The sequence below is a fragment of the Lacerta agilis genome, chromosome 8, assembly GCF_009819535.1.
Source record: "Lacerta agilis isolate rLacAgi1 chromosome 8, rLacAgi1.pri, whole genome shotgun sequence".
NCBI lineage: Eukaryota > Metazoa > Chordata > Lepidosauria > Squamata > Lacertidae > Lacerta > Lacerta agilis.
This window is the reverse complement of record NC_046319.1, coordinates 61,455,663-61,483,406: the sequence shown is the minus strand read 5'-3', so window position 1 is coordinate 61,483,406 and position 27,744 is coordinate 61,455,663. Positions and strand designations below refer to the sequence as shown.

Genomic DNA, 27,744 nt, shown 5'->3' with positions numbered 1-27,744 from the left:
ACTTACCAACAAGTATATATTATGAGCAATAGTACGTCCTCTTAATGTTCAATTTTTACAACTTATTTCTATCAAAATTTCCAACAGAAGCCCCCTAGATTCTTGCCCTAAGTTCCCTACTTGTACTTCGTTTCATCACACTATACTATGTGCAAGGTAATGATAATGTCTCCAGTCTCTTCATCCTGCACAAATGATTCTATAAAGCAAGGCATGCCAATTCAGTTTTGTTTTCAGTTCTATATGAATGTTTCTGCTGTGATGGGTTGACCAGAATGACACAAAACATTTCCATGATCCACTGGTAAACAAAACCATCTTATTTTCATTATATTATCTTGCTTCTCGGGATTGGTGCATTTTGGCAACAAGGACTCCATGATGCACTTGAACTACCCATTTTTAATCAATGCACCACAATGAGAATACACAAGCAGGAGAGGGAATTATATGTCTGGCTGCCTTGTTGAAGCACCCTGGTTGAAGCAAAGAGTTGATAGACTGGATAAGCACTGGCTTAACACGTTACGTGGTCTGGAAAATGCTCTTCATATTATACAGAGCTTTTATTCATCATTTGTTAAAAGGAGCCAACTGAACTAATTATGTGAGAAACAGAGGTTAGGTTTGTAGAAAACCTACAGCGCTTGTATGCTATGGGTAGACATGAAATGCAGAGTACTCTCCTGGTCACTGCTACCCCAAGGTAATGCTTTTTTTCTTGAGAAAGCTGAAGGACTAGTACAGAGAGCAGGAAGTGGGAGCAGGGCTTAGAAGGGAAAGGAGAACTAGGTTGTCCAAGTGTCCATGCTGAACTCTCAGAAGACATTTAAGCAGCCTAACTGATGGCTTCTTGCCTATCTCTACCACAGAAACACACACTCTGAAAGTATGAAGGAAAGCAATTCAGTGATGTCTAATTCCAAAACACACAAGCAGCTTCCATCACAAATTACACAGAGTAAAATAATACTGAATTAGCTAACAAAATCCCATGCAATCTCCAGTATCTACATTTCAGATCTTTGCAAATACAACAAGGCTTCTGACTATTAGTTAAAAGGAGGAGAAAAAATGAGTGGTGCCCTACAAGATACCTAAATTTCATTTAATTGGGGGTCATGCTTGAAGACTGATCAAACAACTAATGAGTCTAGCAGGCATGCGATGGGAGAAGCACATCAGAATGAAGCAACACACTGCTCTTCATTGCAATCCATTAAGACAGTTTGGGTGCCACAACAGAATATTTGTTGCAGCCATTTGCGTGCAGATCACTTCCTGCAAGACTATGAATGTTATGTTTCTCCAAGGAAAGTACTTGTAATGAAAGATGGGATTGTTCATAAAATTCCTATAAACAGACCTTTTATGAGATCCTATGATCTCTCTACTGATGAGCACATGTATGATGGAAAACAATGCTCTCAGTCTAAACTGAGAAAGCTAAACTTGAAAGCAATATTCAGTCTAGCTTTAGACTCTTAAACGTTCAACAACATTGGTCTGAAATTATTAAACTGAAGTCAATTTAATAGTATTTCTTAATGGTAAAGGCCTTGTGTACACAAGTACACAAGTAATTCTATTTCTTTTGGCCTGCTAATTAAACAGCTAGTTGTTATCCCAATCCAAAGCCCCTGTGGTTGTGCTCCATTTAAAAAGGACATCAAGGTCTGTCTGAACTGGTGATAAACTGGTGATCTGATTCCAGAGCAGAATTCAGTTTGTGTCACCACCCAGCTTTAGCTAAAGGAGAGGACAGCAGGGAGACAAAAAAAACAGAAATGATAAAAGAACTCAATCATACTGCAAACTGTGGTAGAGTCAGAGTAGAACCACACAGCTCAGTGCATCTTTCATGTGAAAGGCCCACTGAGCTGAATGGGAGGCTGCATACATGAGATCCCAAGTATCACCTAGCTGAATCTGACTGTATCTGCCTTCTCCAACCTGGTGCTTTTCTTATGTTTTGAACTACAACTCTAACTAGTCACAGTCAAGTTACAGGTAGTGTGTATCTGAAGAAGTGTGGTATCTGAAGCTATCTGAAGGAAGTGTGCATGCACATGAAAGCTCATACCAAGAGCAAACTTAGTTGTTCTCTAAGGTGCTACTGGAAGGATTTTTTTAAATTTTGTAGTCACAATCAAGAAGGCCAATGGTCAGGGCTAATGGAAGTTATAGTCCAGCTCTATTCCTATTTCCAGCTCTGGATGGTTTGTCAGCTACAGCCCCTTTTGGACAGAGATTGACTTTGAACACTCTACACTGGGCTGCCCTTGAATATAACTTGGAAAATTCAACTTGTCCAAAATGCAGCAGCTTAGGGTTGCCTTTAGAACTCACTTTATCCTTGTTCTAAAACAGTGACATTGGTCACTAGTTCATTTCTGTGCCCAATTCAATGTGCTCATGCTAATGCTTAAGACCCTAAACAACCTAGGCCCCAAATACGTGTGAAACTGCCTCCTTCCCTACAGATCCTATCAGGTCAGCAGAGTGGGCTCTGGGACCTGCTAGATTAGGGCAGATAATAAATTTGATGATGATGATGATGATAACAATAATCATTTCACTCTCACACACGTTTGCAGAATTGTTAAACAGCAATGCCACAAAACCAAGGCAGGGTTTCATACACAAACTTAACAGAATCAGACACTCAGAATATACACTTTTGACCCAGGAAGAATAAACAGAAACTCACCAATACAATTTAAAATCTTTGAGACCTGAACACACACACTGTATGTTACTTTAAACTCCACTTGCAACATTTAATACTGATTTATTTTTTGAAGGGGGTTCTACTTATTTACATACTCATATAGTGATGACCACAAAGGCCTAACTGTGTATGAAAGATCTGTGTGGAAAAATTGAAGAAGAAGAAGAAGAAGAAGAAGAAGAAGAAGAAGAAGAAGAAGAAGAAGAAGAAGAAGAAGAAGAAGAATCCCAGGTTAGCGACTGGGGAAAGGTAAATGTCACTTAGAGAAGGATTTGAAATATTTTCCTTAAAGCTTGAATTTATTTTGTTCTGGATGGTTTTAGTTGATGTTTTAATGTGCTGTAAACTGCTATGATATTTGTTCTGCAAAATATAAAGCGGTATAGAAATGATGATGATGATTTCAATTGCAAAACACACGAACGAAAAAGCCCCCGGCACCTAGATATTCCATTGTGGCGACCGTAACCTAGGTTTAAGGTGCCATTTGGAGATTAGTTTATGTATCAAAGCTTCTAACACTGATTTTAAGATATTACACAGTACTGCTTCCCAAATGTTGCTAAACACCTATCACTCCCAGCCAACATTGCAAACAGTTAGTAATGATGAGAACCATAGTCCACAACATCTGGAGGGCCCCACACTGCTATACTGTGAAAAACATCCCAAAGCTTAAACTATGTGGTTCTTAGAGCCAAATGCTCAAGAGCTGCTTCAGTCATACTATGGTGAACTGTTTTGCACAGGAGATCAGAATATATAAGCAGTAATAATCTCTTCCAACCTTTTAAGATCTATGGATGGCTCTTTTTTGGTACTTGATTACATCTGGAGTTGACACTATGATCCCCAGAAATATTTTGAGATGCACTAGATAAAAAGTATATCAAGTTCTGATACAATAAAATATTTGTTCTGGAATATTTGTTCTCCACAAAACATCTGAAATATGATCTTCAAGGGAGATTTGCAAAGCTTCCTTCTCCTCAACCACCAATTCCTGGTCTGACAAGACCAATAAAAAGACAGGGGTGATAATACCAGGAAATCCCATTTGGATTGCATTCATTTAAGAAAGGTCTGAATAGCAAAACAGAAAGGGAGCCAAGGACATTTTCATTCATCTTAAACAGAAAGCCTATTCACATATTGCCCTGCACTCCCAAACACATGAGCAATGAACTACTTGTATACATCAGCACCTTAACATTCAGGCTGACTGAGACAACTTAAGGGAAACCATTCTTTTTGATAGGAGGGGATTTATCTGGTGGTGTTACAGCCATAAGCTCAAACCATGTGAGCATCACTTCACACAAGCAGTTATCTGGGTAGATGTGGTGACCATGCCACATGGGTAACATGCGAAATCAGCCCTAAGGGAAATTAATCTGTGGACAAAGATGAACTTTAATTGACACTTGGCATCACCAATGCCACTCCAGCAGGGCTTTCTATTGAAATATTGGGACAGCAGTGATGTTTCGAACTATGGAAATAAGAATATATATGTACAAATGTTGCTTCCTAAGGTTTATCTTTTAAAATTGCAGGGAATGAACACTGTTTGTATATGTGTCTGCTGATTAAATAGTTTCCATTTTATGAAGTTTGTGGTCGCTTTTAGATTATTAACATCTAGAATGACTTTTCAACTGGGGCCACAAGAGTGTCATAAAAACTTATAAAACCTGTAAATAATTACAATTGCCAGAGAAGTTCGGAAAGAAAAGAAAAGGGAGGGAGAGACAATGTACTGCAGCTCATCAGAAGTAGTAAAAGATTTAAATTCAAATATATGTTTCCAGGGAAGTAAACCGGTGGAGCAGTTTAAAGGTCCTTTTACAGAGCAACTCTGAACAATGCTAAACAAAGCACTCTTCCCTCCTTTTCTCAATACAGCCAATAAAGCAAGGGAAAACAGGAGGTGCAAATCAACAGCAGTAACTCTGCCAGCATGAAGGAAATGTCTTGGTCTGGAGAATTTCCTCACGTGTTTCCAATGTGTTTTTTATGCATTTTATTGCTCATCTGCCATGCAGATAAAAAATGTTGGAGGGATTCCAAGTATTTCACACAGAATCTCACACTCCAGGCTGGCTGCAACCCCAAAGCCTCTGTTTCTTCACTTGAAATACTGCCCAGTGTTATTTTGGGATGTGACCTGATAGCGGAAGCCCACAGGGACTCCGAAACTATAACTGTTCCAGCTGCGATTGGTTGCCCAATTCAACCTTATGCCAGCAGGAGTTTGTTCATGCTGCTGGTGAATAGGGAATCAGCCACTAACACCACCTTTTCATACCAAAACAAAACTATGGCTGAAATCAAACAGCCCTCAAAAGGGAGGGGTAAGTAAGGCTGCCTCAAAGATGAAAATGGAATTCCCAGTAAGTACAGCCAAACACAAAAGAGCTAGATAGTTTTGACTCAGAATACACCTGCAGTACTTATTATTCTGAATTAAAAGGCATTAGATTTTGTTAAGAATATTAGACTAATAATATTCTCAGTATCTGGGCTGATTTTTGGCCGCAAGCTGCTTTAACAGTAGAGTTACTACTCTAACAGCAGCGCATATTCCAGTACTTTTTCCCATATCTGGGCATCACAAAAAGACTCTCAAGGTTCCCAGCACTCTATAGAAGGGATGAATGTGTGCATGCTGTGCCACAACTAATAGGGTCCATTGCAACAGTATCCAATTCATTTTTTTTTAAGTCCAGTTTTAAATGTTAAATGCAAAATACTGGGAAATATGTTAATTTTCCCAACTTCTTTATTTTGCACAAACAACGTACAGTGGACGCTCGGTTTGCGAACGTGATCCGTGGTTCGCAACCCGCAGTGCCATGTCTGCGCACGCGCTGAAACCTGGAAGTAACCCGTTCCGGTACTTCCGGGTTCGGCGCGGTACACAACCCAAAAACACGCAACCCGAAGCATCTGTAGCCCGAGGTATGACTGTATTTGTTATTGCTATTTGGGAATGAGCATCAAAATATGCCTGCTTGCAGCTGCAACCTACTAGCATCTCAGGTCTGTAGACATTACCAATGGGAGAGAGGGGGGTTCAATTGAACTTCACAAATACAACAGGATTCCAAGGAGTAATAAGGTTGTACAGAATTTGGGTTTAATGACCACAAAACATTTCATCCTTCTAAGAATGGATCAGTGTTCACAGTTCCTCCTAGTATGGCATAGATGTCACTGTACTTTTAACTGCATGCTCCAAAAAGTCTTTCTTACGGTGTTTTGCAACATGGTGGTAAAGCCTTTGGTAATGACTGGCTAACTTGCAATATTGTCACACAGGTGGAAAGGGGTAAGTAAGGGTCTCTATCTACCATTGGCTAAGCTACTGATAATTATAAAGAGGAACACAAAGACTTTCACACAAGGAGGGGGGAACCACAGGCCTAGGAATATAGGAGAAAGGAGCCTAAAATGAAGGTTTGGATTTGGAAGAGGGAAAGAAAAGGCTGAAGAAATCTGATAGAAAGAAAACTGAGGTAAAATTATATAATGAAACCACTGAACAGGACATACAGAGTATTCACATGTTAGAAAAAATTAGCTACAAGTGTTCCCAAACGGTATAGGATGGTATATAGGTGCCTAGTGGCGCAGAATTAATGACATACGACCCTGACATTTGCACCTATTCAAAACTGTTCCCTCACCTTTTAAGTTATATGGTTCATGCAAGGCAGGTGTTTTTAAGCAGGTTCTACATTTTCCATCTCCATAGCAAGCTAGCCATCACCCTTTGGAGAGCACAATGAGTGGTGCATGATGAGATTTGCGCCAAACCTTGATGTTGCAAAGGTGGGCTGAGGTCACCCAGGCAGTTGTACAGTGATTTCCCCTCAGCTCCAAACACAGGATGACAGGCTAGGGGTTGGTTGGCAACTGTGTCAAATACCTTGGGCACACAGAGCCAAAATGGCAAGCATATCTCTCTCATTCCTACTCTGAAGCATAAGAGAAGTGGCAGGGAGCCTCCTTGGCTGCTGTTTGGCAGACGCACTCTGAAAATGTTCACTGAACAACAGATAAGACAACACACTCCCTGGCTCTTTCCTGAAGGAAAGGGTAGTGGGAGGGTTCTCTTGACAGCTGCTTGGAAGTGAATGGAGCACCACTGCTAAGCATTAGCCAAACTGGCAGGAAAGGGGGAGGATGATCCCAATTTTTGGCTTGACTACCAAGGCCAGCCATAACATGCAAACCTCTGACTGTATGAAAACGTTTGGAAATGTTTGGTATCAACACTTGGTCACACACTTTCTCTAATGATTCTAGCTCTATTGCATAAGCATAAACTTGCTATGTAGAAGATCATGGGTGACTAACATATAGTGTCCTCCATACATTACTGAACTATAATAACTCCAACCAGCTCTACTGGTTGGGAATGATGGGTACTGTAGCTCTAAAACATATTGAAGTCACAACACCGGCAATCCCTAGAGTAGATCAAGTCAACTTTTCTCATCTACAAGAGGCTACCATACAGAAAAGGACACCTATTCACAGCAACCAGAGGCTCATTCAATGTTTTCAAATTTTATGTGTTCTCCTAGAGTGTAGGTGTACAAGCATGAGAGGGCCACTCAGATAGATACCTTGTAAAACACGCTTCAAGTGGAGTTCAGATCAGAAATGTTATGGTTTAAAAATCAGAATCAGCATTTCTATTTGCAAATTAACTACTGGCGAACTTTTTTTATTTTAGGTAGTGGTGGAATTTGGTACAACCTAGAACACTATTACTTACGTATTACAAATGCAATGGTGCTGACTGATATGGGGGTGCTTTTTGCATATTAGATCGAAGGAGGAAATCCAAGGTGCATTTTCAAATTGAAATTAATAAAAAGAATAGCAATTTTAAAAAGCTAACCACTTTCCATAGCTTTAATAAAAAAGGCAAAACTTTGCATCTAGGAGGGGCATTTGAAAATGAATACTAGCAATGGTGCCCGCCAGCAGTTGATTGTACAGTCTGTATTATGGTTTTGGCTGATTTCTAACTTCATTTGAAAGAGCTAGTGTTCATAATTATAAAGATACCTGCAACAGCAGAAACAGATGAGAAATGAGGCAGAACACAAAAATATAAACATATCCAAAGTTATTTTAAGACATGATTTTCAAGCTCATGCAGGAAAATTATTCTCTAGTTTCAATTGATTAATTTCCAAATTAGAATAAACTTATACTGTACTGAGAAGTTTAATCTGGTATCCACCAAATTTGCTCACAGCAAGAATGATCAAACACAGGTAAAAACTGAGACAGCTCGGGTTGATTACTTGTACAGTGGTACCTCGGTTTACGAACTTAATCCATTCCGGAAGTCCGTTCTTAAACTGAAACCGTTCTTAAACCGAGGTGCACTGTCCCTAATGAGGCCTCCTGCCGCCGGTGCCCTTCCACCGTTCAGATTTTCCATTCTTAGACCGAGGTAAAGTTCGCAAACCAGGACACTACTTCCGGTTTTGTGGTGTTCGTAAACCGAATTGTTCGTAAACAGGACTGTTCTTAAACCGAGGTACCACTGTATTGCAAATGATATGGTGGGTGGGTGGGCCAATTCTCCTTGATCTCTCAGTGGCTTTTGATACCATCAACCACCTGAATCAGATCTGTGGACTGGGAGTTGGGGGCATCATGTTCCTCTCCTGTCTGCAAGACCATTTCCATAAAAGAGCACGGGGCGACTCATGCCTAACACTTTGATAACTGATTTGTGAGGTCCTATGGGGTTCTAATCCACCCCCAATGTTATTTAAAAGCTGTATGAAGCCTATGGGGGTGGTCATCTGGGGATTTGATGCTTGGTGTCATCAATACGTGGATGACACAGAGGCTCTGCTTTTTTATTCCATCTGAACCAGATGAAGTTGTATCAGTGCTGAACTGTTTCCTAGATACAATGATGGGCTGGAGGGTTGATAAACTGAAGCCGAATCCTGACAAAATGGAGGTGCTCTTGGTAGGTCTTCCCCATATACAAGAACTGGGTGTATGGCCCATTTTCAACAGAGATGGAACCAGCACCGACACTTGAAACACAAACTATGGTTAGTGTGCCAGCTGTGGTCATTCCTGGATCAAGATAACTTTGCCACAAGTCCCTGTAGCCTCATGTTTGGATGTCTGCAACACTGTCCCTGAATAAAGGCTGGAGATCACAGCTAGTGCAGAAATGCTGCTGCCTGATGGGTGCTTCTGCATGTACTAGTTACCTGTACACTACCAGGTCAAATTCAACATTTTAATGTCAGTATTTAAAGTGCTTCATGACCTGGCCTTATCCCACACCATCAGTCTCCGACCTTGGGGTTGATTGTGGCAAGGGGTGGTGTCTTGCTCCAACAGTGGTCTTGGTCCACTATACAGCAATGTGCTAAGAGAGCTTGCTGGAGTGCCCATTGCCTAGAAGCATCACATCATGATGGTATGCGTGATGAAAGGCAGTTTACAAATAGGAGAAAGGATTAGGTAAAACAAATATTCATGAAAGCAATATACAAAATTATGTAGCTTCAAATTAGTGTTTGTCTTGTACTATTTATTTTCTTCTATAGTCAGCAATCTGTCTACTTTAATCTATACCTGGTGCCCTCAACATTATGTGTCCTTTAAAAAAGAACAAGGGTTTTCAGGGAGGTCCTTTTTGTTGTTGAGGGTGTTCTCTGCATCTTGGAGGGTGTTACTTGCTTTTTTTGTCTGTGTTCTATTTGTTTTGTGGTATGTATAGGAGCTTTGGATGTTTTGGGATTGAGCATCCTCAGTCTTCCTTCTTTGGGTTGGGTATGTTGTGCTGCCCCCAATAATTTCTTAGATTTTCAACTGTGTTTGGGGACCCCGTACATCATACAACTCCCACTTGCAAAGGCAATTACATCTTTTTCATCTCTTCACAAAAGCTTTTCATATTTTGTACACCAACACTTGTGAGTGTGTAGACATGTATATACAGACTATATCACATGTGCAATTTTCCAATGTACTCCAATAAGAGTTAAGCCACAAACTGAGTGCAAGCAAGTATGAAGTTGGTCACATTTTTGAGCTCCTCCTTAAAATATACACAGTTTCCTTTGGAAGTTTTAAAAAAGGATCCTTAGGTTCTGAATGTAAAGTAATAATGCACTGAGAACTCCTTGCCCATTGTGGCAGCATCTCTATCTACTTCATATATGCATTAAATTGCCTGCCTGCCTGCCTTCTTTCCTTCCTTCTTTCTTTCTTTTAAAAAAGAGCACAAATGATAAGGGGCATTTGAATTCAGTTTTTCTTCTTTGATAGAGAGAACTTCATTTCTCCTCCCAATAGGAGTTTCCTGCTGCTCTACAGCAGTATATATGATTCAGGATGGAAACCAGAACATAAGAGAGTTTTTAGGCTGAAAATGAAGCAAAATCTCCTTCTACTCAGGGTTTAAGACAAAACTGGTAAGAGCTGCTTGCTGTATCTGCAGTGCAGGGAAGAAGGGCTTGGAAAGGAGGCTCTGTGGAGGAGGAGCCTGGTGTGTATGTGTGTGTCGAGAAATTTCACTCCAATTACAAAAATTAACCCATCTAAGCAAGTTATTGTAGGGGGAAGAGAGAAAGAACAGGCTCTTCAGCTGTTTTGGTGAAACTAGGGACAGAAAAGGGAACGGAGAAGAGCTGGTGGTTTTACCACACTCCTTCAACTAAAGACCTTGAAAAAGAGAGGGGGGGAGAGGGAGAGACAGCACTGCTACTGCAGCAGCCATTGATTTTTCAGAGGTCGATACTCCACTCCCACAGATCTGCTCAGTAGGCGCGTTAATCACATCCACTGCTTCTGCTCAACACCATTCTACCTCCCTTCTCCCTTTCCTCCCTCCCCAGTTCTTTTTTTTTTTAAAAAAAGAAATACCTATTAAAATATATCCTCAAAGCACCAGCAGTAAGTAGAGGCTGATCAGTCTCATGTCCTTTCCCTTCCTTTTTAAAGGGGAACACTAAGCTTGTGGTTGAAGGCTCAAAGTAGAGAGGAAAAAAGCACCATGATTCATGCACTCAACAAGATGTCGCTGGAGGAAAAACCCACCATGCAGGAGAGCCAGTATTATTATTATTATTCTCCTCCTCCTCCTGGGGGAATGCTGGATATGGATCTCTTCCTCAAACAGCTACCCCCCCCCCCCAAAAAAAAAACCTTGTTTCTGCTTACCCCTTCAAGAAGCCCTGCATTTAAAAAAGCTGCTTGCAAAATACTGGGCAAGGCAACAAGCAGCAGTGTTGGAAATTCTCAGCTTCCTGGCTCTGTTTTGCCAGGGCTGGTTAAGAATGTGGGGCTGGCATCACCACCAAGTTGGTTTCTTGTGACATTCTAAAAAAGCCTGCCAAGAATGACCCTGGTTTTTCCCAGCTCAAAGTCACTGTTTGCTACCTCCTGCGGAGGCAACTGCTCTGCCTCTCAAAAGGTGGAGCTACTGCAACTCACCACAAAGGAAGTAGAGGCCTGCCTAAATCTGGACATGCTGCTTGTACTACTGTTGTCTGACAACAAGCCTTATGGCACACTAAAGACTAATGTGGTATAAACTTTCATGGACTACATACAGTCCACTACATTGGATGCACAAAATGTTGATGAGTTTACATATGGGGGGATGTAAGCACAATTAAATCAAAAGGCAATTAAACTGAATGTTGAAAATTGTGTTAATGCTTAAAACTAAAAATAATGACCTTTCATAAAACAGTGTTGATAATACAAAAAGCTTCACATTGATAGTTGTGGAATAAAAACCCACTACTGTATCTGGATTTGAGGCAGCGGAACTGAACTTCTGGATTATCCCACTTTTGGCCGGAAGATGACGAGGGATCCAGTTGCTTGCTCTTTCCTTCAGGCCTACAGCAACCTCACTATCCCTAATCCATGCACAACTTCTGGGATCAGTCATAACAGCCAGCAGAGAAGGGATTTCTTTTGCGATGTGATAGAGCGAGGAGAGAGAGCAACCATGCTCATACTCACAGCAGTATGCACGTCAGGGTCTCACTCACTTCACAGACAGACTTTACCAGTCTTCCCTAATGGTGCTCTCCAGATGTCCCATGGTCAGGGATGCCAGCATGCCAAATGGGCAGGGATGATGAGGAGTTGCAGTCCAAAACATTTAAAGGGGAAAAGCACTGGTCTTGGATAGGGCACCCCCCAAACTGAAAGCCACATCCTACCATTCAACGTAGTTTAAATTGCAGAAAAAAACCAATGACATTTTAGTATAGGAATAAACCACAGAACAAACCTCCTTTTTCAAGAGCATTTAGGACAGAGGAGCCCGGACTACCCACAGACCAATATCATGGAAGACAACAATGAGGCTCTAACACAGAGGTGAAAAACCATTTTCAGCCCAAGGCTACGGAAGGTAAAACCCAAGCCTCAGAAAAATTCCCAACAAACTCCTCTTAATGCAGTTTATAGCATGCTCACATGCTTAAAGCCCTAAATGACCCCAAGTACCTGAAAGACTGCCTCCTTCCTTACAAACCCTCTACAAGCCCTCAGAGGTTCAGGAGGTGGTGGTGGCGGCGGCCTGAGAGGGCCTTCTCTGTGGCAGCCCCTAGGTTGTAGAACTCCCTCTCCAGAGGTGGGTCTGGCCCCTTCATAAAAGGAATTTCCAGCAAATGCTGAAGACACAGCTCTTTACTTTGGTTTTTTTATACTTGAGGTGTATCTTTTTAGGACCCACTTGATTGTTGTTTCAAACTGTTAATAATATTGTGTTTTAATGTTGCAACCTGCCCTGGGGCCTTAGAGTGAACAGCACATAAATAAGAGTAAGGATAAATCAAATATACTGTGAATAAATGTTGGAGAAGAGATGGGAAATGAAGCCTGATTTGAGACTTTAACTCCCACCTTCCCTGACACTGGCTGGAGCAAATGAGAATATTGGTCCGAAACATTGTAGGGCACCAGGCTGTGGACGGCTGCTATAAAGTCATAATATTGCTGCATGACAACTGATGCCTGAGTGTGCTGGCGTTAGTGAAGCGTTCCAAGAATGTGACATGACTGTGTTCTTTACCTTGTCAGGGTATGGATTTCAGAGGTGTGAGAAAATCCACAAAGGTAGAAGATTCATCAAGGTAATCAGCTTTTCCCTGTTGGTGCAAACCTTCAGTTGCACTTGATACCACTGATAATCAATTTCTTCTGGATGAGGCCAGAACTCTAGGGCAGGAATAGGGAACCTGTGGCCCTCCACGTGTTGTTGGACTACAACTCCTATTATTCCAATTGCCAATGCTAGCTGGGGCTAATGCGAGTTGAGGAACAAACAACATATGGAGGACTACAGGATCTTCATGTCTACTATAATAATTGAGGACTCTGTTCTTTTGTGGTTGCACTTCTCTCTCAGGGAATGGCATTGAGAGACCAGTGCTCTATCACATGAAATTTATCCTATGGTGTATAACACTGTTCCATTCTGTCCCCAATGTTTTAACATCATATATGCAAAGCCACTTTGGAAGATTAACTGTGGTTTTGGAGTAAAGTCACAGTATTCTGGTGACACCTAACACTACTTTTCATTTATGGAAAGATGTAGGTGAGCAAGTGCCTGGGCACCATTACAAGTTAGAAGGTGGCTAATGAACATACTGAAGGACAAACTGATGGTTACCCAAGAAGGAGAGGTTCAAGATGCTGCCTGTTGCTAACTGAGTAACAGTCCCTTTGAAGGAGATCATACATCTTCCTGCTTCATTGGTCAAATTCACAGCACCCACTGCCAAATTCACTGAAACACCTTCAGGATCTAGCTTTCACTGGCATGCAATCCAATTAAGTTATTGCATGAGGTTTTTTGGGGGGAGTGGGGGTTGAGAGTTCCACTGCACGAGTAGAATTTGTTCCACTCGCATAATGGTTTTGTTGCATACAACCCCCTGTTTGGAATACAGCAACTGTCTACGCTGGGCAGTGCTTCAAAATGGTTTGGAAACATCCTCTGGGACTGACCATATTACTTCTGATGCAGCACAACAGCACTGCTTGCCTATTAATTTGGGGCTCTGTTCAAGATGATGGCCCTAACCTTTAAAGCCCTTAATGGCTTGGGTCCTAATTACCTTAATGAGGAAATAAGACAAAGGAGAAAACCCACTCCAAGGCCCACCATCAGAGGCTTCTTTCATATGCAAAATGACTTTTTAGAAGTGGTGGAACTTGTGGTTCTAGTTCAAAAAGGCGACAGATCCTGAAAGTCTCATGTCTATACAACCCTGTTCTTCAAACTGTTTTTCATATGCAATCGACTGGTCTCCTCTTTGTGTAGTTTCCGCTGTCGGGTAAGCTTCTCCTTTTGCCGTCAGGTAAGCTGCTCCTTTTGCTGAAGGTATTAGCTGAAGTTCAGAGCTTGCTGATCTTTTGTTAAACACTGCTGTTTACCATTTTTTCGATGATTTTTTTTGGGGGGGGGGAGGTTTCATTGACTAAGGTAAAGGTAAAGGTAAAGGTAGAGGACCCTGGAAACCCAAGACGCTCAGTGGTTTAGACCACAGCGCCACCCGTGTCCTAGAAAACAACAGAACTTTATAAATACAACCTGTAATTATGGGAACAGGTGGTGTTGCACTTCTTTTAAATACAATATCCCTTATTTGATTTTTATTATATGTAAAACAACTTTTATTTTAAATGTAGGGACTTGTGAAAATAAGAAGGGGGGAAATTAGATTCAGAGGAATTGCTCCCACTCACAGCTCAAGACCGCAATACCTCTCCCCATATAAAGCAACCCGGAGCCTGCAATCATCGTCTCAGGTTCTTGTGTGCCTCCTCTATGAGGGTGGAAACACAATAATGGACCTTTTCTGCAATGGCCCATTTGTGGTTGCACATGTATACCTGCTTAACAGTTTTGTTAATACAGGGAGTGTTCTTTATGGTGCCTGAACTACTGTGTACTAATGCTCATTCCCCCTATACTATCCCATCTGAGAATATGCAACCCCTCCTACCGACTAGCCCTTATTATCAGAGGTCATTAACTAGAAGTGAATTGTATGCATATACCACAAATTGTAATTTTATTTCAAAACAACCATCAAGAAAACTGAGTAAGACCTTTTACTTGAAGGTAAGGGTCCAACAGGCCTGAATCAAGCACATGGGTAAATAATACAGCTCCTGCTGGAGTACAGGGTTGGACAGCATCATATCATCAACAATAATGAACCAACCACAGTCATACAAATCCTGTTTGGATACAAGCCCAGAGGTGGCCCTGGATGTTGTCAATGCAATTACACAGGGTGCTCTCTCAAGTATGAGTGAACCCATGGTACAGCCAAACATTTCAGGAATAAGTAGTGGTAGTTGATGAACAATCAGGTTTCAAATCAGGTGGGATAAATATTATAGGCCTTACCAAAATTACAGTGCTTAGTTAGTGAGAGGAAAAAGTGTGAAGTCATGTGGGTGGGCTCAATGAATTAACCTGGTCAAAAACTGAATTGTGTTTCTTGAGACAAATAGATCTTAGTTCTGGTAAGCAGTTAACAGTTTCTAGGTCTCAGCTTCTAAACCTATGTCTACTATCTACACTATTGTGTCATCCTTATAATCACCAGCCTGAAAAAACCCCTCTTTATAAATAGAAAAATCAGGTATTGAACTGTGTTTTTTTTTTGGTGGGTGATATGGCAGTCATGCAATAGAAGATCACTGCTTCGGTTTAAGTACAGGCTTTGCTTAATTCAGATAAAACCTAGCTATTTTTAATGAGAGCTTACCAGTTTGAGGTTTATTAAATATAACTCCAAATCAGAATGTGCAGAGATGACTTTAAAACATTGTAATGCTTATCCATACTATCTTTTACACACTACTCTTCCTCTCACCCTCACTGTTTTTGGTTTTTCTCTCTCTACACAGTTAAAATACATTGATTTAGTTTATTCATTTGAAGCAAGCAGCAATTGCAATTGTGGCTCTTCCAATTCAGTGGTTATACAAGATTAAGAAACCGCCACTCTTGGGAATCCAAGATCAGAACTGGGTATCCTCTAGCAATTTTCTGATTAAAAACCAGCCTGTCCTGCTTACAGAAGCTAGGCTCAAAGCAGAACAAGAAAGAAATGGCAGCACTGTTTAAAGCGCACGCGCCTGTTGTCTAAATCTGCTCCTTTCCAAGTCGCAGCTGGCTTCATATTTCAGTTAATTTTCTAACCGAAATTGTTCCTTAAAAAACAAAAAGCTTCCATCAGGGGAATCTGTAACGTATACAGGCAGGAAGCCGTGCTGAGCCACCAATGACTAGAATAGAAACAGGAAACGGGCCCTGGATCGAGCATAGAGCGATCTGCTGCTAACACAGCCTCCTGCACGAAGCACAGGGACAGCAAACTGCATCAGTGGCTCAGAGCAACATGATTTATAAGGCAGGCGCTGATTGGCTGCCTCTTCGAAGAGAATCAAGCACACAGCATTCTGTGCTGCACGGCCATGACTGACACAGCAGTGGGGGGTGGGGAATTTCCTTGCCAGCACCAGGTTAGACTGGCTTAGTTCAGAGGTGGGAGCGCCACATAGACAAATAGCAGATCAGTTCCAAGAAGCGGGTCATACTTATGTCACTGGAATGACACAAAAAATTCCCAGCAAGAGACTTGGTAATGGTGTTAGAACACATTGTTTGAATGTTTATAAAAGGCTCAAAGGGCTTGGGCTCTAGAAAAGAAGTGGGGGGAAGATGTGTGTAGTCACGTGCAGAGTTTGTTTTGCTATTAGTCTTTCCATGCAAATGAGCAGAGTCATTAACAGCCAGGCTTTATAGGAACCTTTCTGCCAGAACAAATTTGGGAGGCACTGATCCTTCAAATGCCATATGGATCTCTGGCACTGTTGTACTCTGGGACCATTTACAGCAATGCCTAGACAAGTTATAATTAGCAAGCAAATATTATTTTCCCATGAATTTACAAATTGCTGGGCCCAGTTCCACACCACAAAAAGAGGGGAAGGAGTCACAAACGCCAAGGCCAAGGGAACAAATTTCAGACAGAAACTTCAAAACAGGTGATATCATCTACCTCAGCAAAATTTGAGCAAGTGCAGCCCCCCAAATCATCATCTTGCCCCACCACTACATGAAGCCTGGTCAGTAGAGCCCATTTTATGAGCTACAACTGTACTGAAAGGAACACTTGCTCTTTGTGCTCTACTTTCAGCTTCTGAGGATCGTTATACATTTGGGGCACTGTGGGGTGGGGGTAGAGAGAAGCTGGCAGAACCACAAATGAAGAAACGTCTTCTGCACATCAGATAACCTGAGCAATCGATGCAATTCCTAGCTCAATAACACACAAATACAGATGTATTCAACCACAACTTAAATGTATTAGTACTCGTTACACTCAGCAGAATGCCTGGGTAGCAACATACCTACATAAGCACAACTTACGCTAATGCCTCTGTGTTGCATAATTGGCTGTCCCTCTTAGGAGCACTGGGCCTGAAGTAGTGTGAGACCCATAAATTTTATTCAATAAATCTTCACACATAAAATACAATTTGTTTGTTACAGAACCATTAGTGTCAGTGCTTCTGTGGTAATTCTCTTCTATATAACAATAAGTTGTAATTGGTATTGTTGACATTATGCTTGGTACCCAGGCCAATCTGGACAGATTTCTAACCTTTGGACTTGAATTTGAGGCACATAAATTCCTGATCATTATGTACTAGAATAACTGGTGATAAAAAAATTGTAGCTATTTATGACTATAGGTGGATATGTATTTTCAAAAGTAGGCTTATGTCCATGATAATGTTCAAGGTATGACAACTGTAAATTATGGTGCTAAATGAAGAACAAACTTCTTGTAACATTTTTATAAAGTTCAAGTATTGAGTCCTTATGACAGCAAAGATCAGATGGGAAGTGCTTGAGCAATGCTTGTTGAAATCTCAGAAGCTAAGAGGATAGGTGAAATGGCTTGTCAGCTTCCAGGATGAAGCTGCCTTGACTTGCTCCCATCAGCAGGACAATCGCTTCAGCTGTTTTGTTTCACTTTCCGTTAACATGGATTGTTGCTATGTATAAACCGCAGATCATGGTTCAAAACACTGGCCACTATGGTTTATAGTTTGGTTTATTTACATATGGACCCGAGTTCATTTTAAACCACAATCTCTAGTTTGCATAGAACAGCAAGCAAGTTTACATGGAAAGTGAAACTAAATTCTGCTGATGTCATCCTCGCAGCCATGGGCAATGGATCCTTCCTGCTCATGCTTATAGTGCTTAAGCCATGGTTTAGTCAAATGTAAAACAGGTCTATGTGTAACATGCTCTGAGGATTCCTTTTTTAACTCGGAGTAACACACATGGCAGCTAAAGTCACAATGAAAAGCCCGTGTTTTTTAGGAAGGTATCTTATAAGCATTATATTATTAGTGGACCTATTTATTGGACCATAATCCTTTTTCTGAAGGAATTTCCATAAAAGAGAAAATATAGTTTGATTAGGGTTGGAATGGGATAAATACACCTACTGACCTCTATCTGTAGTCATATCTTCCATCAAGCCAAGACTGCCCTTTGTAGGTAGCAGCCTACCTTATTTCTTCATGATGTCATCCAAATGCAAAGGCTAGAGTGAAGCTTTACACAGGAAACTGCCTTACACAAAGTCAAACCATTGATCCATCTAGTATTTTCCACGCTGATTGGCAGTGGCTTTCCAGAGTCTGAAGCAAATGTCTTTCACATCACCTACTACCTGACCTTTTTAAGTGGAGATTCTAGAGCAGGGGTGAGGAAACTACAATTGTCCAGAAAAATTTGGGAGGCAACTCAATGACCGCTGCCCATGTTGGCTGTGACAGATGTGACTAGGGAGTCCAATAACATCTAGAGGAGCACTGGATCCTCATCTCTGTACTAGAAATTTAATCTGGGACTTTCCACATGTAAAACAAGTGCTCTAGTACTGAGATATAGCCCTGCCTTGCTCCTAGTCCTGTAGGAGTCAGCACCATCATCACCCTAATTTTAGGAACCTCCTCTACTATTGTTAACTGCATTTGTAAACTGGCTTTTTCTTCTTCTTTCTTCACAGATGCTGCAAAATTCCATGATATAAGATTTGAAAACGCTTCAGGCAGGGGTAGCCAACATTGTGTCCTCTAGATATTAATGGATTTAAACTCCCATCAGCTCCAGCCAGCAGGGCCATAGGTCAAAGGCAGTAGGAGTTGTAGTCCAACATCTGGAGGGTACCACATTGGCTTTTATCTTTGAAAACAAGGGCTAACCAAAGTTAAGTTTTCACATCCTACATGTTACTCATATAGATTTATATTTCTATACCTATTCAGTGATTCAGAATTTGATTTCAGTATTATTGATTGCAGTTCTCAATAAATGCTTTAAATATGCAAAATGCACACTAAAGGAAGGGCACATATTTACTTTCATTCTCATCTAGCTTTGTCCCCTCTTTCTTCCCCTTGGTCTCTCCTCCTTCCTCCTCCTCCATTCCTTTGGGCCCCTTATTTCTGTCCTTGCTTCAAGATATGCACAGTTCTGCTTCCCGATAGAACTGTGTTGGTCTTTGCATGACACATTTGACACCCTCTCAGCTTCCCAGTGGTACCTTTTCCAGCAGCACAGCCAAAATGATTCCTGAGCAGACCACAGCTATATGAATTCAGAGTTTATATAGCATTTGATTTACCAACTGACTGACCATTTTGAGCAAGGCTTGCTTGGACTGTTATTCGTTTTGAATCCTTTTAAAATTGTCTATGCAACCAAGGGAGGTTATGTGCATATGCACACAATCACAATTTGCTTAACATGGTTAAGCAATTGGAAAAAGGCCACAGAATCACTTAGCCACTCCCCACACCACCCACTCCTTTCTAGAATACAAATTCCTCCTGCCTTGTACTGCTGTTCAGCGTTGTATCAGCACAAACGATCATCATGGCTTGTATAGCACAGTGGCTAAGAGTCTGAGGGATGAATTACAAAGCCTGTGGTTCAGATCTTGCCTCTGCTATATGGCCTTAAGGAACTCACTTTCAGCCTAAGCTTCCCACCCAAATATGATGGTAATACAGTTTTCAGAGGGTTGTTGCAAGGGATTACAACAAGATAACATGAAACACTTTAAACACCCTGAAGCACTGTAAGTGCTGTTATTATTTATTATTGTGAAGCTGCCTAAAATACACTAAAAAGAGTGGATTGAAAAGGAGCACACACCTGATCTTTGGAGCTATAATCATGTTTACCGTTAGTTTCAAGTTCTGATTAAGTGCAAGGCACCCAGTCAGAAGTATCTCATCATACAGTCTAAGCAACCCACAGTTCATTCAGCATAGCCAGACAGTATATACCAGGCTGTCAAAATGCCACGCCACTCGGTATCACAGAAGTGGAGTGAGTTTAGCCAGCTAAGGAAACATGAAAACAAGGTCAACTTATTGCTGTAACGAACACCTCAAAAAGAGTAGTCCTCTGCACAAGTTAGATTGTGGCAATAAAATAATACTACCAACTTAGCGTCTGATCATTTGTGTTAGAGGGGAGGGGAGTGTCAACCTGCCAATTAAAAAAGTATTTCTTGGAAGCAAGGTGAAACATTTTTATCAAATTTTGAGCTGTGGCGAAGTTATTTGAGCCTAAGTAACACTGTAACCCAATGAATTTAGGGTGTTGCTAATACTGAATCAGACCATTAGCCCATCTTGCTCTATATTGTCTACACTGACTGGCAGTAGCTCTTCACGGTTTCAGCCAACCAGTCTCTCCCAACTCGACCTGAACATGCTATGGCTTGAACCGGGAACTGTCAAGATGCAAAGCATGTATTCTACCTGAGCTACAGCCCTATTTCCATTCCTCCTCCTATTTTACTGTGCACATACTGCTAACAAATGATATAGTCACTTAAGAGTGAACACTGCTTAGTAAAGAAAAATAATGGTAGTTTTCTACAAACCTTTGCTCAGAGTAGACCTATTGAAATTATTGGCCCTAAATTGGTCAAGTCCATTAATTTCAATGGGTCTACCTTGAGTAAGAGTTAGGTGGCTATACCCTTAAGCTATTCTTTTTAAGTTAGGGCACCTAGGCAGCCTTCTATTAAATGCAGTCCTCTGTGTCAAGTTGCAGGGGAAGAAGTGTTGTAAAAGTACCACATTCATGGCAACAAAACATGCTGGCAAGTCACTTTATGTAAGTTGGGTTGCTGACGCACTCTCTCAAAAGTCACTCTTCGAAAAACCAGTGCTTTAAATACAAATAACTTAATACGGAATTCCTTAGAGATATAAAAAGAGAAATTCTAAAGTTGTCAAGATGAAGTAAAAGGTGTATAAAGCAAAAGCAAAAAAAAAAAAAAAAGATTAAGTTCCAGTCACAACTATGAGACTGTATCTCAGTCCTCACATATAGTTTCTTGAATTGCTGCGATACAGCCTCCACCAAGTATACACCAACAACAGCTCTGCCTACCTTTTTTAGGCCAGGGATGAGGAACCTGTGCCCCTCCAGACATTGTGGGTCTCAAAACTCCCACTGTCCCTCACCACTGACCATGCTGGCTGGGAAAGATGGAAGTTTAGCTCTTTAAATGCATACAGTCTTCCCATTCCAAATAAAGAAAAGGGTGAGGGGCTGGGGAGGAGTCAAAAGTGAACATTTCAACTGTCATTCACTGAAATCCCCCAACTTCACCCAGTCCTGTTCTCTACTGAACTATTCGCCATCACTACCGCCATCTTAAGGAGGAGGCCATCTTAACTATGTGCATTTTATTACTAGCATTCAGAGCTGTACATGCAGCTGCTTCTCAATCCAAAATGTTGTAGAAGCAATACCAAAGTGATCTATTTCCCATTTTAGACTGTGTAGAATACGTTAGAGAAATTCAATGGATGGAGTTCAATGCACCGCTAAGTGGGATATGTGAACAGGAAACAAGGTCCTCTCAGCCCAACAGGTCTCTCCCCCACTTTCTCTGCACCCACTCTCACCCTCTGGTGTTCCCCGAACCTTTCAGAGAAGACTCGGGTGGCACAGGGGAGTGCACGGGAAAAGGAGAGAGGGGAGGTCTCAATGCACATGTGGAACTTGTTCCATGCGCACAACAACTTAGTTGAATTCTGCCCACTGTGTGTAACTCAAAACTAGACACTTTGGGGTTTTTTTTAATAGAGATCTGTCTAGATTGGAGAAGGGATGGAGTGCATTCATGCCCCTTAACAATGAATTCCCAAGATTCCCCCTGGTACTGCTGAAAGAACAAGCAACATTTCTATCTGCACACTGAGGGCTCAGAAAACCAATCTATTTATATAAAAATGAGGTAGTGTGGGAGAAATGTTCCTTTGTGCATAATGTACTGTATTTTTTGCTCCATAGGGCGCACCAGACCACAGGTCGCACCTCGTTTTTAGAGGAGGAAACAAGAAAAAAAATATTTTCTGGTTTTCCTCCTCTAAAAGCCCTGTTGTTGTTTTTTTTAGGATCAGCTAAAAGTTTTGCAGCTTTTTTGCAAGGGGAAAAGCCCTTTTTTTGAGGATCAGCTAAAAGTTTTGCAGCTTTTTTTGCAAAGGGGGAAAAGCAAAGCTCCTTTTGCAAAGGGAGAAAAGCAAAGAGGAAAAGCCCCTTTTTTATGGGGTTCAACTCACATTTCTGAAAAAACTTAAGGAAAGGGAGCCTTTTCTACAGTTTCCAGACAGATAATGTAATCAGCCAGTCACATGTCACAGCCTCCCTCTGCAGCATATTCAACAATGGAGGCCTGGGCAAGGGGGCGGGGCTGAAAGGGAGCTGGGGACTCTTATCTCTCTCCTGATCTCTTGCTGATCAGCTGCTGAGCAGGGTCCTTTCAACACCCCCTTTTCTCTTTGTAAAAGAAAAAGCACGACCCTCTTTTGGCCCCTGGGCAATTCGGCTCCAGGGACCACCGTTCACTCCATAAGACGCACAGATATTTCCCCTTACTTTTTAGGAGAAAAAAAGTGCATCGTATGGAGCGAAAAATACGGTATATGATATAGGCAGATGTGAACTTGGCCATGACAAAGGATTTGTGGATTATGTTGTGGCCTTCAGGTGCTCAATTTAGAAAAGTGGCCTTAAGTTAGAGGGCCATGCCCCAACCTCAGGCATGTCACAACAGCAGTAGCATTTTTTGTTTGCTTGTTCCTTTCTAGGTTAAAATGTCAAGAAAATGGTAGAAAGAGAAAGAGGCAGAGAGAAAGCCAAGGTTGGGACTCTTTTGGAAGGCAAGCAGAAGAAGTTCAAGGGCCTTGGCTTCCCAGCAACAAAACAAACACCTATGCTCCCTTATCCAGCAGCAAATTTGAATTTGGAAGGTTAGAGCTGGCAGGGTTCTCACAGTTGTACTAGACTTTCAAGAGCCACCAATGCCCAAGACAATTATGGGATCCTGCCAATCCCCTTTCCAGCACCAAAATTAAAGGAGAGGGGGACATGAGCAGGGGGCTGTCCCAGACCTCTCAGAGGTGCAGTATTAGGACAGACACCAACAGCCCAATATTATGCATTTTGACACAGAGGTCATCCTACTGAATTCAGTGTCATTTACACAGAACCGCAGTGATCTGAAAGTATGTCCCACTCAACACATGTGGACTGAATGGACATGCATATGACTGCCCTGGAGGAGCAGAGACCTGGCACCCAGATATTTTGGTTTGGACACACTTTCTCGTGCCAATTAGTTGTCACAAGTGTAAGGAGACTGCAGATTACCAAGCTAGAGAACGCAAGAGGCTGCTAAGCAGCCGTCTATCAACCCAGAATCCACTAAGCCAGCAGAACTAACCTAAATTTCCAGAGAGACGGAGGTCATCTAGAAAGAAAAGCACACCCATCAATCCCTAGTGAATATACTAAATCTTCAAGCATCTAGGGACTTTAATTGGTCCTAGTGTTGGTTAAAAAGATGGAGACTTTCTCATAAGCACATCCTGAAACACTAGCGGACTATATGCTTAGCCACCCTTTAAGTCACAAAAATGTGAAATACCCCTACTTTGTTCTGAAAAGAAATCACCCCACTAAAGATAGTAACTAATTTCAACGAGTGACAAACCATCAATTGGAAGAATTTGCGGAAACAGTACCACTACACTACTAAATGACACTTCTATTTTGCATTCCAATTCAACATCAGAACTTATTCTGTCACTTAAGAATTAACAGCTAACACCAAAACCTAGAGGAAGTCCACATTGTCTAGTCCAGCCTTTCCCAACCCATGCCCGCCACCAAACTTTTTGGACTACAACTCTTATTTGCCACAGCAAGCATGGCTGGTGGTCAGAGCTTATGGATGCTGTAGCTCAAAATATCTAGAGGGCATCAGATTGAATAAGGCTGATCTAGTCAAATAAGATACAGTTTCGGAAGAACTATGTGATGTGAAGGGAAACCACTCATTACAAGAAGCAATATTTCCTAAAAGAAGTGGTGGTAACACTGAACAAGTTATCATATCAGAAAGCATGAATCTACTCTGCAACTTGCATTAGTTCAGAAGGAGGGGAGAAACATACGACTGCATTCTGCTACATATATTAAATATAACTTTTTATTGAACTGTTGTGTGTCAACTTCCTCTTCAGAAAGTAATCTAATAAATCATAGAAATATTTAAAGCATGCAGTTCTGCCATCCATTTAACCTCTTCTGCATTTTGCTCATGCAACTGCATATTTGAGAGCATTCAGAGCTTTGCTCTGAAAGCCAAATAGCACTCCAGCACAAGCAGAAGTAACCAATTCTAGGTCAGCAGCTCAAACTCTCCTTTGAGCCTGCTGGGGGCAGTCTCATGAGGAGAGACCTGGCACTGGGCCAATGCACTAAACAGCTTTCCCAAACACTATGAAAAGGCTGTCCTTTCAGGAACAGGGAAGAGCTATACATATGAAGTCATTAGCCTACTAATTATTCTCAATGAGACACAGAAGATACAGCAACAGCCATAAATAGCTAGCAGTATGTATGATCCTTTACATCTCCAGCTACAGCACTGCTAGGCACCAACAATGAATTGGACCACCACTAAAACGTGAATCCCACAGCCTTATCACACTCAGACTAAAACTAAAAGAATATTGATGAATGACTGATAAATGGCTAGAGGACACAGAGTATAGAAGCAATAGCTGACCAAGATTTGATGGTAGAATATGGTTTCTCTCTTCTGCAGAGTATCAGGGCAGCTTTGTTGACTTCATCTTCTGCTGGTTGGTTTCACAGCAGCAATAAATCTAAACTGACACCAAAATGTGTCCACACCTATAACACAGTAACTAACTCAGTAACAAGTTCCACTAGAGTATAGCAGGTGTTGATGTGTAATGAAGTAAAGAGATTTTATCACATATAATCTGTAAATTTCAGGCATAATTCTGTAGCCCAAGCAGAAATTTTATTTATATTCTGGTATGGTAGGAGGTGTTATTTTCAGAATTCCACATTATTATTTTTAATCCATTTCCAACACTGCTGCAAGTGGGTCCCCAAATGTTGGCTTTAATAAATACATGGCCCTACTTTTTATTTCCAATGCGAACATGTGCTATGCATATTAAGTACCTTACAGTGCTTCCAATAACTTAAACCCAAGCCATTTATAAGATCGGGCCTTTGACTCACCGGCAAGCTAGAGGGTCTGGACTGAAGATTCAAATTCACATCATCTTGCCCTTTACTGGAAGCCATTGAGGCAGCCGATGATGCCTGGGACCCAAATGAGTCTTGTGATAACTCCTGAAATGCAAGAGATCCATCCAATGAACAAAACAGAAGAGATCTTGGAAATGGAAAAATAATCCCTATTTTAACCTCACCCTGGCTCACAGCATTAGCCTTGCTCTATCAACACACAGTGTTCCAATCAACTGCCCCATATGATGTCTCTAGTTTCAATGGTGTGGAGTCTGAATCATGAAAAGGGGGAGGGGGAGGGGGAGGTCGCAGAGCCAGGATCCCAGACCCCTTTGAATGCCACGCAGCTGCTCAGCTGCTCCTTGTTTTCGTCAGGAGCGGGCTTCTCTCCCTCCTCTCTCTTCCTGTGAGACTAAAAAAACCCTATTTGTAATGGGAGTGGGAGGTAGAACAGGGAAGAAGTCTAGGCCAGGAAGATTGTGCCTGTCAGCTCCTGAAGGGCCCATTAACAGGCATGAGAAAGTCACATCCATTGATCTGCTGCCTTTTGTCTCTAGCCCCTCCTATCATTGGCATGCAGTTCCCAAGATGTTCCCTATGAGAGAATGTGGGCCTTGGGAGTGAAAAGGGTTACCCACCCCGGTGTTGGCCCAAAGGATGGAGATGGAACATTAATTACCTCTCCCCACTGCCCTTCATACTTGTTTCTGGCCTAAAGGTTGAGAAGGGAATCCTCTCTCCACTTTTAAGGTACTTGGCACATGGATTCTAGCTTTGATCTATTCTCCATCCAGTTGCTTAAATATACATTTTGTATTACCGTGTCCTATATTTGATAGTCACACTGTGATATATTGGTTAGTGTGTCAGACTAGGACTGGGGAGGTGATGGTTCAAATCTCCAAAACCCAACCCACCCCAACTTTGAAAATCATTGTGGCCTTGGGACAATCACTATGTCTCTGTCTAACCTGTTGTCATGGGGCGTGGAAGAAAGAATAGACACACACCTCCTTGACCTCTTTGGAGGAAAGGAAGGATATAAAATGTAACAGAAGTATCTAATTCAGGTCACTTATGTGCTGTGGCTTCCCACCTACTTAGCAACTCCCTGTTTTGCGTTCACAGACAGGCAAAAGAAGGTTCTTTTTATTGAACTTCCTGGTGGGCAGCTGTGGATGGCTAATGAGAACGTTCAGCTTGCCGGGTCACAAGTTGTACATGCCTGACCCAATTTGTATTTACGAGCCAACAACACTTTATGATTTTCCACACCTGAGTGGTCACTTGCTCCCTAACAGAGCTGCACTTATCCTTATTTCTTCCTTTAAAAGCATAAAGAACCTTATTCAAGGTGTAAAAGGCTACAACACAACCAAATCAGTTAGTGTCACTGTGTAATTTTTCCAAGAGACGCAACACTGCTTTGTGCTGGCACTTGCCATCCAAGAACAGGTCTGCAGCAGCACCTGGAATAAGTCTTACCTGTGGAGGTGGGAAGCGCTGCTGAGTATATGCCGACTGCTGCTGCGACTGAGACTGAGGGTAAGATGCAGACTGTTGAGAAAGCGCCGAGGTAGCAGACTGCTGAGCTTGCTGCTGCTGGTAGGGTGACTGTGACTGCTGCTGGGAGTAGGGAGGCTGACTCTGTGGATGCTGCTGGGCAGCCGCTGACTGCTGAGGATACGGAGATGGAGACTGCTGATGTGGTGGCTGCGACTGCTGCTGGGAGTATGGGGGCTGGGATGACTGGAGCTGTGGAGGCTGAGGCTGAGTTTGCTGTTGCTGATAAGAAGGCTGGGTGTGAGGGGTCTGAGATGGCGGCTGTTGGGCATAGGAAGGCTGCTGCTGCTGCTGGGGATGAGGACTCTGCTGGTTGTAATAGGGAGTCTGGCTCTGCTGCCCATATCCACTAGGTCCCTGCTGTCCATAAGGAGGAATCTATGCAAGGAAGAAAGAGAAAATGCAGGTGGAGACAGGAGTGTAGGAAGGGGGGGGGCATTCCGCCCCAGGTGCCATCATGGAAGAGGGTGACAAATTATCAAGGAACAATTACTGCCCTACTAGGGCAGTTCATAAAAAAAGACTTTTTTTGGAAAAATGTCTGCTCCAAAGGCATTATCTTACTACACTAAGGGTTATATAGCTATATATGAAATTTCATGCATATCAGTTAATATCTTGACCCTCCTCCATGAAAATAGTGGTTTACTTGGCCATTTTCCTATGTCATGAAGGCTGAAATTTCAATTCAGTGGAGCAGGGTCAAGATATTAAC

At 41.9% G+C, this 27,744-nt stretch overlaps 1 protein-coding gene across 2 annotated transcripts in view; it reads right to left on the bottom strand.

Moving 5' to 3' along the window:
- Window positions 1-27,744, bottom strand: part of ARID1A (AT-rich interaction domain 1A) — a 91,070-nt gene that overhangs the window by 25,770 nt on the left and 37,556 nt on the right. For both annotated transcript variants that reach the window (XM_033157844.1, XM_033157843.1), the window contains exons 3-4: window positions 26,952-27,407; window positions 25,455-25,568 (exon numbers count right to left, since the gene is read on the bottom strand). In XM_033157844.1, coding sequence (XP_033013735.1) covers window positions 25,455-25,568; window positions 26,952-27,407 — 570 coding nt within the window. The remainder of the gene's footprint in view (window positions 1-25,454; window positions 25,569-26,951; window positions 27,408-27,744) is intronic.